We start from the raw sequence: 16,465 nt of genomic DNA, 5'->3' as shown, positions 1-16,465 counted from the left end.
TAACCTTTCCTCATAGTCAGTTGTTCCATCCCCCTGATAATTTTTGGTTCCCTTTTCTGCACCTTCTTCAGCTCTACAATATATTTTTTGAGACACAAAAGCCAAAACTGTGCAGAGTATTACATTTGTGGCTACACCATAGATTTGTATAAGGACATTACTACCATGGTAGTTTTATTATCAATCCCTTCCCCAATAATCTTTATCAGAGAATTGATGCACAGATTTGCTCATTATACTGTTTTAAGAATTCTCAAGGAAGATATAAGTCTTTGGTAGCGCTTGACTTGAAAGCAGAGCAAACTACCATGATGTGGTGCAGTACAATCCTATTCACATTTGCTTGGAGGTAAGTCCATCTATGTTCAATGGGGCTCAGTCCCAGGTAAATCTGCATAGGATTGGAGTCTTAGGGCTTGCCTATACTAGAGTTTATTGTGTGTTTTTAGTGGTTAAGATGCTGGACTAGGACCTGGGAGACCAGGGTTTGAATCCCCACACAGCAACAAAGCTCACTGGGTGACCTTGGGCCGGTCACTGCCTCTCAGCCTCAGAGGAAGGCAATGGTAAACCCCCTCTGAATACCACTTACCATGAAAACCCTATTCGTAGGGTTGCCATAAATTGGGATCGACTTGAAGGCAGTCCATTGCCATTGTTGCAGCTGTTTGGGTTCCCTTTTAATTTGTGCAGTCCACATAACTTTATTCTCAAACAACACCACTCTCAATGCTTCTCCCCTGTAAATTTAGGTTTACCCAATACAGGGATAATCTGATAAATTGGGGTAAATTAGGCTCCAATCTGCTCTACTCGAGGTCGCAGAATATTTGTTTTGGTGTGGGTGGATCAATCATCATTTTCTGCTATTCCCCTTTCCATGCCCACTATTTTGTCCAGGCCTTCATTTCTTTTCCAACCATGTTTGCTCCTGATGGAGGAGGGTAGCCTTATATATATATATATTTAGATTCTTTTAATCCCTCAGATTTGTGCAAAAAAATAAAACCGCACAAGCAATCCACATTAAAAATTTATGCATCTGCAATATCATTTATAAGGATGTGCAGATTTCCAGATATCCAGAAAATAAACAAGAGAGAGTCTTCTCTTTTTTTCTTCCTGCTCTGGAGGTGCACAATTGCGTACTTCCTTCCTGGGAGGAAACACGTTTTTACCAATGGCTCTCCCGCGTAGATCAAACAGCCTTGCACATGCCCAGTTTGTTCACAAACAAAGGGAATATCAAATTAGATGTCGGGGCATAAAAAAACTTGGGATTTATCTAACACACTGAAACGGCCACTGGTATGGCCAAAAAACACCAGGTTTGCAGCTGGAATTGAACCCGCTGCATGGACCGCTCTACATGAACCAAATCTAAAGGTAAAAGGAGTGTATTTGCATTGAAATACTGCTCATATGTGGACATGCCCCTCGATAACCTGAAAAGTCCTAGCATTAAATACTCTTAAGAAGTGACACTGCTGGCAGGATTGGTCTTATGAGACAGCATCACGGGCTAGCAGGGGCATCTTCTGAAGAGAAACCACTGGGAATGTGAGATCATCACCACAGCACCCCACTTAGCCAATCCATTGCAAGAACTCTGCTGGGAGCACTCCATTCCTAGCTTAGACCTCTTTATATCACACTCTAAGTGCTATAGCGAATCTCCTACACTGCGGCTCTCTACAGATCAGGGATCCAGCCCCTGGGAGACTGACTAAGGAAAAGAAAACAGCAAGAGGATCCAAAAATAAGAAGGGCTCTTGGACATAGGGCAGTGTAAGGAGTCAGCTTCCCACCTCCACTTGGCACTCCAATCCCACACATTTCCCCATTACACACCATTAGCCTCTCCCTACACAGCAGGCAAAAACCCCATCCGTGGTAAGTCTTTGGCCCTTTAAGACCCTTTTACATTCCAACTGTCTCCTTTAGGAGGAGGGGAAGAAAAACAAGGCAGCTTTTGCGGGGAAAGATTGGTATTTTGTTAATGGGCCCCAGATGTTTTCACCACACAGTCTTGCTACCCAGCTCCACTGCAGCAGGGCAAGGAGAGGCTGGGCTCCACTCCAGCAGCAGAGACGCCTTTCTTGGTTCAATGGCCAGCCTCTCTCTGCTTCTTCCATGTGCCAGTTCAGAAAGGGGCACCTACTCTTCAGCACTTTGGCTCAGTGGGCACAGGGAGGATGGGACAAAGGAGCCTTCCTTGGTTGTGGGAAGACAGCCAGACTGGGTCTTGCCTGTTATCTGCCCAACCAAACCCTGAACAAAGGCACAATACGACCTTACTACTTTACCTTTAAAGAATGACTGTGGGAGAGGGTTCAAGCCCCCATGTGTATATGCACAGATATGACACACCCACAGACAGGGGCACTCAATATGTAATTCACGGATTCCTCAGTACATGCTTAAAAAAACACAAGGAAGAGCACAAGCTTTTAATCTTCATTAGACTGGGATCTTAAAATTTTGGGGGGGCAGATTCCAAAGCAAACTAACCCGATCTTCCCATCCTGGGCTAATGTGTAGATCAGAACATAATTATCCTTCAGATTTCACAGTTCTCTGAATTTTGCAATAAAGTTTGCAGCTCAAAAAAAGTACCAAAATGCATTACAATTAATAGTTAGACTAAACTATATTTAGAAATGCATATATGGAGATAAAATATATCTATAAACACATATTTTGTGATAAATATATATTTATATATGAATTTAAATACAAATGTTTGTGCTGATTTTTTCAAAATGCAGATTAATGTGGCATCAGGACTGAATGGACTTATAAATGAACGCATGTTAAATTGACACAGATCAAAAACAGACTGATCTAATGGGATCTGCCCGTTCCTTGTTTGTGTGTGAATGTGCAGAGTGCAAAAGGCACCAGGCAGTACAAAGTTCGAAGGATGGCTGGGTTTTGCTTCTTATTTCGTTTTGGAAAGTGCAAATTTGATAGCTTTGTCTTTAAATGTAAACTGAATCAAATTTCTCCCCCAACCCTAAGCAGTTGCACAGCCTGCTATTTTACATGCTGAAGTTTCAGAGTTATATTTCAAACCATTAACACCATAATGTAAGTCAAATAGTATTTTCTGGTAGTTCTTTAACCAAAAGAACACCCATCATCTTGGTGTTCAATGAGGAACAGAGTAAAAGTTCCTTCAGCAATGTTGTGATGGTGATGGCGAGAGTCCTTGGGCAGTGGCCCTTGGTATAACAGCAAGCAGGGGTGTCACCAATCTGTCCCTGCTTTCACTTGTGAAACGTCAGAGGTTATGGCACTCTCTATGAACACTGGGGGCAGCTGACCCCTTCATTAGAAAGCCAACAAGTTGAAAAATGTGTTCTGCTTTGGGAGCAAAACATTCCAGGGCTCTCTAAATTCCTACTGAGATCTGTTGCACCCCCTCCTCGCCCCAGCCAAGTGGAGTTTGGCTACAGAACTCCAAGTGAAAACCACTTTTCCTCCCAAAGAGGCCAATGATCAAGGAGTGGAACTTAAGAAAGAGGAAGAAGAGGTGTATGTCTGTGAGTGTGTGTGTGTGTGTGTGTGTGTGCGCGCACACACACACACACACACACACACACACACACACACACAGAGAGAGAGAGAGTGGTGCTGAACTGGAGCAGGAGGGGAGGAAATAAAAATATGTTCCCCCTTTCCCTTCCACTCAGGTTAAAACAAAGGCCCTTTTCTTCTGTTCAGCACTTGGGTCTCCCTGCATTTATTCAAGGGATGGCGGCTGGCAGGTAGCTGCTTTAATTAGGCAATGCTGCCTCTCGCCATCCATCCAGAAGGGAAGCCGTACAAATCTCCAGCTGGTATTCACCCCGAGGGCGGCCCTCACCCAAGGATTAAAGGGAATTGCGATTCCCCACATTTTACCCCCAATCCCTGCAGCTGGAACTGGTTAAAATGGCTTATGCTTCTCAACAGCAGTCATTCCCATCACCTCTGAGCAACTGGAGGATTCTGGCCACCTCTGGAATCCAGATGCAGAGGCCAATTTGAAATCGAAAGCTCATGTTTGAGTCTCTTCTACTCTCCTGTCCGCGCACCTAACTCTGAGAGGAAATGGCAATGCCGGGCAATTTTTCTGGAGAGACGCTATCTGGGAAGCTTTGTATCTGGGAATATTTGATTAATATTGTAATATGGACATCCTGGATAATCCACGTTTTACTGGTCCATGTGTGCCAGACCAAAATTTCAGAAGGAAGTGATGCTGTCTTTGGAGTTGCTCTGCCAGAAACGAAGGTCATCCATTGTGGACGATGGCACTCTGCTGTTCTAAAATGGAGCTCTCCTTTACAATAAAACCATGTGGTTTGAAGTAAGGAACATATGGAAACCTAGTACTCAAATTACAAGGGAGAGGCCACACTCCCTTGCTATCTTTTCATCAAGCAAAACTGGAAAACTAGCCAGAGGCCATTTCACACTAGGTATGGGATCCATTGGCTGTTGCCGGTTTGAAAGCATTCTGTCGACCTAACAGGCCGGTATCGATTTGAGTTCATTCTTTGTCCAATAACTGCTGCTTTTACATGTCTGTTTTTCCCCTCACAAAAATATTGACATTGATAATTGTAAGGGGAATATTAATATTTTAAAAGGAAATGTCAGTGTTTTGAAAGGAAATACTGATAAATGAAATATCGTTCTTAACAGCGACATGTTAGAGATGGATTTTTAAATAAAAAATCTGTTTTTGAAAACATAAAAATCCAACCTGCAGTGGTAGAGAATAAGCAAATTAATGGAATATTTGGTACCAAATCCAAATTGGGCTGAATTCTAGCACATCCCTATTTTCTATTTGCCTAAATGGATGGTGGGCAGGAATATGTACACTATCATGTGTGAAGACTGCGCACTCATCTATTTTAATTCTCTGGAGTATGCGTGTGACCTTCCTCTCCAGCTGGAACAAGTACATTTTTATTCAGCAAAAGTAACCAAGGGTCTTGCACCACATTAAAGACTAACCGTTGTGTGTGTGTGTGTGTGTTTTATTGTGTGCAACTGATAAATCTGTTAGGCTGCAATCCTCTACTTACTTACCTAGGACTAGACCCCATTGAATTCAATGGGTCTTACTACTGCTGGCTCCAGGCAAGCCGGGGCCCTTGGGCATCAGCTTGCCCTGGGCCCTGGCATGTGTGCACGCCCCCCCACACCCACACCTACCTGTCTCTTGTCTTTTACTATTGCCATTAACCAAGATGGCGGCCACAGTTTCCCTAAGGGGAATGAAGCCTCCGCCAACATCTTTGTTGATGGCACGCCATCAACTAAGAAGGCGGCAGGGACTTCAGTACTTTAGGGAAACCATGGTCACCATCTTCATTAAGGGCAATACTAAAAGGCAGGAGACAGGTAAGTAGGGGGTGTGGGGGGGCGTGGATCACGGAAGGGGAGCAGAGGGACCGCTGAGGGGCCCCCGTTACCCTGTAGCTCCAGGGGCCCTCGGGCCAGTGCCCCACCCGGCCGCCCTTTAGAACTGGCCCTCGGTCTTACTTCTCACTGGATATGTAGAGGCCTCTAATGAGAGCCTCCAATGTGCCACAACAAGACTTGTTTTTGTTGCAAGACACTAATGTCGTTAGCAGAGCTTGGAGGTAATTCGTTAATTCATTACTTTTTTGAGGAACAAGTGGGTAATTCCTTTACATTTTGATTGTAATAGAACTAGGAGTAATTTTATTACTTTTGTGGAAACATTAGTTTCCAGCATTACGTCTGGGCATTACTTTGGGGGGGGGGAAGCAGGGGAAGTCTTCTGCTCCTCTGATTTGTGGACAAAAATCATGTGCCTCAAACTGGGCTTCTGTGCAGCGTCGCTCTTCCCTCATGCTCTGTGGGTGGGTACGAGGCGATGAGGGAGGACATGGAGAGCGAGACGGGTGGAGTGGAGAAAACAATTGTTTAAAAAAATGGATGGCTGTGGAGAAGAATGGAGTGGAGGAAAAAGTAGCCAGAGGGCAAGGACATGGATAAAGGAGGAGAAGGAGGCAGCAGCAGAATGGAGATAAAGAACTGTGGAGGTGAAAGATGACTCTGTGTGTGTGTGTTGTGTGTGAATGTGAATACCGTGTTTGCACTTGGCACACAAAGTGGCCTCCACCACCCTCTCTGGCTACTGTGCTGCATTTGCAGTATTTTAGCTTTTTTGCGTCTCAGGGGAAAATGATTGCTTGGATGTGTGTCCCTTAGTCGGTGGCAAGGCAGGGTCCGGGAGGTGGTTGAGTGAGAGAGATTATGCTTGCTGGCTGAGTGGGGGGGCTGCACTTGGATTGACGTGCAAAGATCTGAGTAGTGGCCTCTGCCTCCCTCCCCACCACCCTTACCAGCGGAGAGACCACCGTTGCTATCTTATGGATAAAAATAATTATTCCACTACCTCTGTATGTGTGTGTTTATTTTTAATGTTGTTTTAGGATGTGCAGCAGCCAAGGCCAGCACCTTGTAGGCGTTTTTTTAAAAAAGTAACGCAAATGTAATTGTAGTGATTACTTTTGAGAAAAAGCAATCGGTTACTTTCAGAGCAATTGCAATTGTAATGGTAATTACTATTTTTGGGGCCATGTAATTGTAACTGTAATTTATTACTTTTTAAAAGTAATCTTCCAAGCTCTGGTGGTGAGCCCTCTGGACTTTTCATTCAGATTGTCTTTTGGTGATGAAAGCTATAGTATGTTTAGCAGCATCCTTTTATCCCTTTGCTTGTGTTACTTACTTTTGAAATTGGCTGTATTAGCATTTTAAAATTTGGATAACAGGTTTTTAAAGTGTTTGGACTGAAATCGTCTTGTTTTTTTTGGGGGGGGGGAACTAACGTATTTTATTTTTATTCCTGTAATCTCTCTAGCGCTTTTTGTTCAAAAAAAGGCAAGAAACAAATCCAATGAATATAAATATCTTCAATGATTTTTAAAAAATGGTTGAATGTAGCTCCTTATTCGAAGGCTGCCCTCACTGCAGTCAGGTTGCAAAGCCTCTTTGCGAAGTTTTCCACATTTGCCTTTTGCGGGGAGGGGGATTCTTTAACTTATTGTGCAGTAGTATTTAAACAAAATAATCTCTAGGCACTACCTGATCTCAGGTGAACCCAGCACAGGAGAGGTGCATCCTGGTTCCTAGGGAAAAAGGAAGGGCACGCTATGGAGATTCCAAGGACTAGGGAAAAAGACAGAAGCTGGAAAAGTGCAGTGAACGGGATGGCAAAATAGCAGCTCTTTAGGACTCCAGGGATTCCTACTGCCTGGTGTCCAAACAACTCACTTATCAGTCACAGCTCAGATTTTACTCATTGGCTAACAGCATTGTCAGGCAATGAGCAGGCAGGCCGGCTCATTTCACATAAATGTGGGGGGCCTCCTTCTCAACAACGACCTGGCGCCTCCTGCCTAACAACAACTGGTGTGGGGCCTCCTGCTCAACAACAGCCACCACCGCATCCCTCTCCTCCTCCTGCTCCAGGGAAGGCTCAGGTCCTAGCTGCCGCTTCTCGGCACAGGGCCTTCTGCTCAGCAATGGCCTGGCATGGGCCAACAACAGCCCGGCGCCTCCTGCCCAGTAACAGCCTGGTGCGGGGCCTCTTGCGCGGGGCCTCCTGGCGCGGGGCATCCTGCTCAACAACAGCCGCCGCCGCATCCTCCTGCTCCAGGCAAGGCCCAGGTCCCCGAGCCCGAGGTCCCACAGCCGCCCCCTGACATAAACTATCACCAGCAGCAGCGGCAGAAGTCCAGGGAGCAGCAGCTGAGCGAGCCCAAGGACATGGAGAGGAAGACAACATTGAAACAGCAAACAGCTTTGCTGTGAGAAATGCCTGTGGCCCTTCTGCCTCTCGGAAACTGCCACCCCCACTAATACCACCTCCTCTTTCCTGGCGGTGCCGATAAAGATAATATCATTTGTTATTTAATTTTTGTAAATTGTATTGTTTTTATTGCATTTTTATTGTATTTTTATACTTGTGTTTATTTTTCTTTGTAAACTGCCTTGAGGGCCTTTGGGCGAAAGGCGGGGTATAAATAAATTAAAACTAAAAACTAAACTAAATTGCTTAGAAGGGTACCTGCACATTTTGTTCCACAACTTTCTTTCTAGGAGGGCTAGAGACTTAAAAAAAAGAAAGGAAGCTCGGATTCTGGGCTACTTGCTGGGGATGGTGATCCCTACCTTAACAGAAGGGGAAATTCTGCTAGGTGTGGTTGTCATCACAGCATTTTGCTAGGAAAAAGGCATGCTGGGTAAACTTCTAACTTTTTAAAAGCACAGAGATCCTCTCAAGATCTGAACGATATAACATTAACTGCAAAGATATTGCATTCTCTGAGCACTGAAAAGACAATAATTTGTACCTGGGAAGATTGCAACACTCCCCGCTCAACCACACCTCAGTGGCTGCTTAAGTGTCACTAGCACTTATTGGAAATATTTTTGGATGTCAACAGGAGCAAAAAACACATCTCCCCTCCCCAATGCCAGCACTTTTTATAAACTTCCTTTTTCATCCCATGGGTGATTATGTACCTTCTCTCACCACAACACCAGTGCTGGACCACTCAAGTCATAGTTTTTTTTAAACAACAAAAAAGTGGCGAACCACAACCAGGCCACTGCACTCCGTGACATGCTCCGCCATTTAAAAAAATTATGTGTCTTTCCTGTTCTGGAATATACAGATGATCAAGTATAACAGAAAACAAAATTACTCAGGCAGACAGAGGCTAGGCTTTCACCATGCAACATGTTTATTTCTTTACTTCCCACTATATGGTGCAGTGGATGTGTTGGTGTACGACTGGAACAAGACTGGGGGGCTAGGGATGGGGGGGAATTCGATTTGATTTTCACATTTAAAGCTGAATCTATCATATTTGCACTTTCCAAAACGGTATGAAAACCGAAATAGAGAGCTTCGGCTATGGGGCGGTATAAAAATTTAATAAATAATAATAATAATAATAATCCTTCAAAATTCACACATCCCAATCTTGCAATGCAGTTCTCCAACCAACCAAAGTTTGCAAAAATACATATATTAGGGGAAAGAATGCATAAAAATGAATATATTCGTTAAAAGAACATACAAAGATGCATTATATTAGGAGAAATTCCTTGCAAAACTGCATATTAAGAACAATTCACACTGAAATGCTGAAGAATTTTCAGGAAGGGTTTTTTTCCAATGTCAACTCGCTGCAGAAATGTGAAGAACTGAATTTAAGATTGAAAAAATGAGAAACTGGGAGAATTGAAATTGACAGATGTTTCCATCCCTAACTGGGGCTTATGGGGAGTACTGTGCAAAGAGTAAAAGGCAGTTCAGGGACACTTTGCCTGATTGTTTGATAGGCTCCCACTCTGCCTTCCAGTAGTCATAGAATCATAGAATGTTAGAGTTGGAAGGGACCTGTAAGGCCATCATATCCAACCCCCTGCTTGATGCAAGAATCTAAGCACAGTCCCCCCATTTTTCCTTTCTTATCCTTGTGGCTAGAGTGAACACGTGCCTCCAGGTGTTTTCTGACACACTTTTACATTTATTTAAATAGCGATAGGCACATCTGTCTAATTTGGTTTCTCTCCATATCTCATTTTCTCAGTCTTAAGGACTGTATCCAGCTACATTTTACTCAGAGTAGATTCATTTAAATTAATGAACCTCAGTTAGTCATGTCCATCAATTTCAACAGATCAACTGTAGGGATGGAAAGTTCTGTCAATTTCTGTTCTCCCAGTTTCTCATTTTTTTCAATATTTAATTTGGTTCTCCACATTTCTGCAACAATTTGCAGCCTTTCTTTTTTAAAAAAATCCTTATGAAAATTCTCCAATTTAGTGCAAATCTCTCATAAATACATGTCACTATTTGACTAAAGTACACATTTTTGCAAGCCATTTCTTCTTGTATAAGGCATTGTCATGTTATTTTCATCCATATATTCATTTTTATGCACGTTTTCCCCTAACATATTTTTGTTGTATTTTATTATGGGATTTTATTTATATATTTGTATTCTTTGTTGTACACCGCCCAGAGAGCTATGCTAGTGGGGCGGTATAAAAATTTAACAAATAATAAAATAATAATACATGTTTTTGTAAACATTGGTTAGTTGGCAAACTGCACTGCAAAATTCAAATAAGTGACAATTTTGAAGGATGGCTGTGTTTCGGTTCTCGTATTGGAAACTGTGAATTTGACATATTCAGCTTGAAATGCAAATGCAACAGATTTCTCCCCCATCTCTAATTCTGAGTAAGATGAAAATTGGATGTAACCCTAAGTTCCGTTCTCCGAATGTCCACATTAGTTTGCAATTTTTAAAGTCCTCATGAAAATTCATCAGCCCTTTCCCCTGTTATAATGCATTTCAGTAATATATGCATTTTATGCATACTTTTCTACAGTTACTTGGTTGGAGAAATTCGGAAAAGTTTTCACATTATTCCGGAAACTGCACATTAAGGAGGTTCATGTTTAAATGTGAACTGAATCAAATTTCTCCCTCCCTCCTGACATTAAAACCATTAACACATCCTCCAGTTTTTATCTTCTCTGGGCTAAACTGCCTTTATTTATTTATTTATTTATTTATTTTATTTCATTTTTAAACCGCCCATAGCGAATAGCTCTCTGGGCGGTGTACAAAAGATTAAAAGTACAGAAATACAAAATATCACAATAAATAAACTAAAACAAAGAGATTTAAAATTGTAACATTAAACGCTTTAAAATGCCTGGGAGCATAGCCAGGTCTTAACCTGGCGCCGAAAAGATAGAAGCGTCGGCGCCAGGCGTATTTCTTCGGGGAGGCTATTCCACAATTCGGGGGCCACTACAGAAAAGGCCCTAGATCGAGTAACTGTCCTCCGGGCTTCCCGATGGGTTGGTACCCGGAGGAGGGCCTTAGACGCTGAGCGAAGTGACCGGGTCGGTTCATAGCGGGAGAGGCGTTCCACAAGATACTGCGGTCCCACGCCGTGTAAGGCTTTATAGGTCAAAACCAGCACCTTGAATCTGGCTCGGAAGCAAATAGGTAGCCAGTGCAAACGGGCCAGAACAGGTGTTATATGCGCTGACCGGCTGGTCCTCGTCAGCAGTCTGGCTGCTGCGTTTTGCACTAGCTGAAGCTTCCAAACTGTCTTCAAGGGCAGCCCTACGTAGAGCGCATTACAGTAATCCAACCTAGAAGTTACCAGAGCATGAACAACTGAGGCGAGGTCATCCCTGTCCAGATAGGGGCGTAGCTGGGCTACCAACCGAAGGTGGTAGAATGCATTCCTTGCCACCGTGGCCACTTGCGCCTCCAGAGACAAGGAAGGATCGAAAAGAACCCCAAGACTATGAACCTGTTCCTTCAAGAGGAGTGTAACCCCATCTAGAACAGGGTAAGCATCCACCATCTGGGCAGGGAAGGCATTCACCAACAGTGTCTCAGTCTTGTCTGGATTGAGTCTCAGTTTATTAGCTTTCATCCAGTCCATTATCGCGGTCAGGCAGTGATTCAGCACATCCACAGACTCACCTGTAGAAGATGAAAAGGAGAAATAGAGCTGCGTGTCATCACCGTACTGGTGGCAACGCACTCCAAAACTCCTGATGACGGCACCCAGAGGCTGCATGTAGATGTTAAAAAGCATGGGGGACAAAACCGACCCCTGAGGGACTCCACAATGGAGAGTCCAAGGTGTCGAGCAATGTTCCCCAAGTACTACCTTCTGGTGACGATCCGCCAAGTAGGAGCGGAACCACTGCCAAGCAGTGCCTCCAACTCCCAACTCCGCGAGTCTCCCCAGAAGGATACCATGGTCGATGGTATCAAACGCCGCTGAGAGATCAAGGAGAATCAACAGAGTCACACTCCCTCTGTCCCTCTCCCGACAAAGGTCATCATACAGGGCGACCAAGGCTGTTTCAGTGCCAAAACCAGGCCTAAAACCGGATTGAAACGGATCCAGATAATCGGTCTCATCCAAGAGCACCTGGAGCTTCTTCTTCTTAAAACTGTCATTATAGTCCTTTACCACCCTTTCAGTTGACCTTGGAACCGTTTCTGATTTGATAGTATTTTCTTGAACTGTGATGCCTAGAACCACACAAATGAAGCAGACAGAGGTAGAAAGGTAACCTATTTGAAGGACTGTTATTTCAATCCCTGCTAGCAGGAAATGAAGTCTTTATAGTAAATGGAACCCTCAGTCTGGTTCCCCCCACGAAAAAACTTAGGCTGGACAGAGGAAATCCTTGTTAGAGTCTGATTTATTTTCTACACATTCCAATCTGATTTATTAGACAGGCTCTGGCTAGGGAATTTGCCACGCAAAAAGAGCCATTATGGCTCATTAAGAACAATCCTTTTCCTTGGTAAAGATTCAGAACATTTTGTAAGCATGAAATACACCCGCCACTTCCAACCTTGGATGATGCATCTGCGGATGTCTATGCATATCCATCATCCATTCATGTGTATAAATATAACTGTATTTATTTTATTTCATTTTTAAAATACTTCTAGCCCACCCTTCATCTACCAATCCCTGGGCGGGCTGGAGTGACATAAAACTTAACCAAATTAAAATAGTACAATTCATAAAACAACTGGAGCAGATAAAAACATTACAATTAACATACAATCATAAAACGACTGTAAAGTTGCAGAGCATATTTCTTCTATAGGCTAGCAAAAAATAGCAAACCACAAATGCCGGGGCACATAAATATGTTTTAAGCAGGTGCCAAAATGAGGCAAGATTCAGTGCCAACTGAATCTCAGAGGGGAAAGCATTTCATAAATGGGGCACTACCACCCCTTTCCCACATCACTGCACAACAAACCTTCTAACCAGTGACAACATGCGAAGGAGGATTGCCTCTGAACATCTTAAAATGGGCCCACTGATATGGGGCAGACACTCTTTCAAGTATCTATGTCCCAAGTTGTGTGTGTGTGTGTGTTAGAGTTGCCAGGTTCAGTCCCTGAGACTGATCCTGTATCTTTAGGAGAAGAGGAAGAGCCAAGTGCAGGTGTTCTTGCAACTCTATAATGGGAAAAACCACAAGGTGGAGGAATTCTCCCTTCTCCCTGCACAACTTTAAAGATACAGAAGACCTCTTGGAGGCTGGGCATGGCAACCAAGAGGTCTTCTGTATCTTTAAAAGTTGTGCAGGGGGGAGGGAGAATTCCAGCTTGTGTTTTTTCCCATTACAGAGTTGCAAGAACACCTGCACTTGGCTGGCTTTCTCGTCTCCTAAAGATACAGGATCAGTCTCAGGCCATGAACCTGGCAACCCTAGTGTGTGTGTGTGTATCTATATTTTTTATCAATCAACAGATAGATATCCAACTTTTGTACATGGCGATACCTCTGAAGGTGATTGAAGCACCCCCTAGAACAAGAAACAAATAATTCAAAAATAACAATATATACTTTTGGGGGGGGGACATTGTATGAGCAGCAAGCCAAAAATGTTTTAAAAAAATTAACTGTGAGAATATCTAGGAGTCAGATTAAAGGAGGGGAGAGATGGATATGTGAGCACATTAGTGAGAGAGTGAGGGAGAGAGTTCTGGCTCCCAGTCCTGTGCCCTTCAAAAACTCAGTTGCTAGGCCTAATAATTTTATGCCAGTGGATTCTTCCTCCTATCCTGATATGATTTGCATGTCCATTTTCCAGCTCACTCCTGATGTGCTGAAGTCAATTACTATGTGGGAAATTTGACATGCAACTATTATAACACAACTCCAAATTGCAAGTTGGCAATGCTTCCAGAAGTAGATTAGCGAGAGGAAGTTTGGAGGTATATTCACACAACCAACCACATAGTAAAATCAAGCAAAGACTGGCTTCACCACATAATTTCAAAAACTGAACTCAAGATTTATCATGTTTGACCTGTGGACTGATTTGGGGCAACATGGCAGGCAGAGAGGCGCTTAGGGTAAACTCATAGGATTGGACGGCTCAGATAAGCTAGAATAATCTATGGTACAGCTGAATTCTATGGAACATGGAAACAGAAGAAGCTGCCTTATACTCAGTCATAAGAACATAAGAAGAGCCTGCTGGATCAGGCCAGTGGCCCATGTAGTCCAGCATCCTGTTCTCACAGTGGCCAACCAGTCAGACCACAGGTCCACCTAGCTCAATACTGTCTACACTGACTGGAAGCAGCTCTCCAGGTTTTCAGGCAGGAAATCTCTCCCAGCCCTACCTGGAGATGCCAAGGATAGAAAACCAACTCCACCTGACAATAAAATAGAAAAATATATCACACAGTACAGCTAAACAATAAGCCATCATAAAAGGTGAAGTCCTTTGATAGCAATAAGTTGTTCTGAAGCTACAGAAATCACCAGCTCCGAGAGCCCTTACCTCGTCATCCTTGTACCACGAGAGGTTCTCGGCTGTCAGGACAAACCAATACTCTTTGGAGCCGCCCTTCATGATGCCAATGTTGTTGATGGTGAGCCAACCCTTGCGGATCACCTACGTTATAAAAATGTATCGTTGTTACATGTGCCAGGAGTTGACTTGGCAGGTAAGTAGGGAATGTCACTGCACACAAACACAGCAGCGTATCAAACAGCATAACTGTCCCGTCAGCTGCTTGGGCATCCTCCATGGAGGATGAGCCTAGACCAGCAAGCTGGGACCTGCTTCAAAGCAGAAGAAAGGCCAGACAAAGAAAGCAAGGAAGTAGGCAAAAACGTGCTTATCTTAGGTCATATATATCTGCCAAGGACACATGGATAAGGCTCTTGGGGAGAGGGCTATAGAGCTGCAGTGAAGAGCATGAAAACCTCAGATTCTTTTGCCAGTCATAGGAAACCAAATCATGGCAGGCAGTCCAAGTCTGAAGTCAGAAAGTGGAACTCAGGAATATGCCAATTCAGCACGGCTAAGGGGAAGTTTACCTGGGTTGCACGATCGTTTTTAAAATACATTACGCAGACCAGGACATGTTCTCAAAGGGCTATGATGTTCTAGAATAAGAGAAGTGTCTTAAAAGCAAGGGGCATCTGGCAACCCAGTTTGTCCATCACTTGATGGTAGGGACAACAGGGCTCTGTGTTCTCTGTAATTCAGCACAAGAGCAGAAGAAAACACTCAGCATTCACTGTGTTAAAGCACGTTTCTACCTCGAATGATTACCCAAATAGATTTGAAAAATGTGTAGGCGATATCCAGTGAAATCTCAGAAGTCAGAGCAGCATTTTCTGTGATCATCAGATGCGGTTTTGGGGTCACATGCAGCTCTCCTTCACATGAATAAATTATGTAAAAACCTGCAAATCTCCATGCCTCACCAAACTGAATAATTCAGAATACTGTGAAGCACAGAACTTTGGCATGGCCTTTTTAAAAAATAAAAACTGCCCTACACCCAGCCATGTTTAGACACCATTGCATAGTAAGGATTGAGCAGATTAAAACAAAGAAAAAAGGGTTGCAGACAAGAAAAGAGTTAATAGCATAAAAACAACAACAGTGAGTATCTAAAGGTGCATCTGGAATTCATCTCCTGGGTTTAAAATGTGTGTATATGTGTGAGAAGGAAAGAGACTAATAAGAGAACAGAACATGTATACTTTACAATCACTACACCAAGAAACAATCAGTCTATATGAAATTGCATTCTAAAATATCTTTTAAGGCAAACCATCTACGTCCCACGAGGAACACTGTGTAGAATATTATGAAGCCTTCTAAAACTGCTAAACAACTGATTTAAAGATAACTGCATCTGCCTCTCATTCTGCAAGACCAACACTGCTATCAACATGTTTATCTGCATTAATGTGAGACTATGGCAGTGTCTGCACATCACATTAAGCCACAGTTAATGGTTTACCATCAGCATGCAGATGGCTCTTGTTTCCTCTCATTTGCTTCACTCTAAACAACCATGATGTAAACTCAAGGTTTGTTTGAGTAAAAGAGACCATAATCCCAGGCTATAATGCTAAACCAAGGATTGTGTGTTGTTGTACTACTGAAGAAGTGAAGCAGGAGCTGTCTGCCCATTGAATATGGTTTACTATTATGTGTGAACTGAGCCATTCTAAGACAGAGATGTTCACAGAATGAATATGAGTCCTACTTTACAGAGGACAGTCATCTATTTCTAAAAGCTATCAGAGGACAGTCCTCTGTTTGCAAATGCTCTCTATTTGAGGGCTGTTTAAAGTTGGCCATCAACAGTTAGCAGCACCTGGTCAGGAAACAATTGACAACGCACCTGGTGTCTACCCCATTATGGTGATATCGATTGTATTTCTATTTTAAATAAAATAAATTAATTCTAAATTTGCATGTATACATATAAAGCACCATATGTAAATTTGTGCAAATTGCCATTTTATGCAGAGTTTTGTTTTGCAAACTTATATCCTCTTTTGTCATCTTTTTTTTTTATAATGCATAATA

General features: G+C 43.1%; 1 protein-coding gene across 7 annotated transcripts in view; it reads right to left on the bottom strand.

Annotated features, from left to right (window-relative positions):
* The window catches only part of DNM1 (dynamin 1), a 207,770-nt gene that overhangs the window by 82,650 nt on the left and 108,655 nt on the right, over window positions 1-16,465 (bottom strand). For 6 of the 7 annotated variants that reach the window (XM_061604034.1, XM_061604032.1, XM_061604033.1 and 3 more), the window contains exon 14: window positions 14,411-14,524. In XM_061604034.1, the coding sequence (XP_061460018.1) occupies window positions 14,411-14,524 (114 nt within the window). Of the gene's footprint in view, window positions 1-13,288; window positions 13,424-14,410; window positions 14,525-16,465 lie in introns of those variants that run through there. The other variant, XM_061604037.1, reaches the window with a different exon arrangement.

Source organism: Rhineura floridana, chromosome 20, assembly GCF_030035675.1.
Source record: "Rhineura floridana isolate rRhiFlo1 chromosome 20, rRhiFlo1.hap2, whole genome shotgun sequence".
NCBI lineage: Eukaryota > Metazoa > Chordata > Lepidosauria > Squamata > Rhineuridae > Rhineura > Rhineura floridana.
This window is presented reverse-complemented; position numbering and strand designations above follow the sequence as displayed.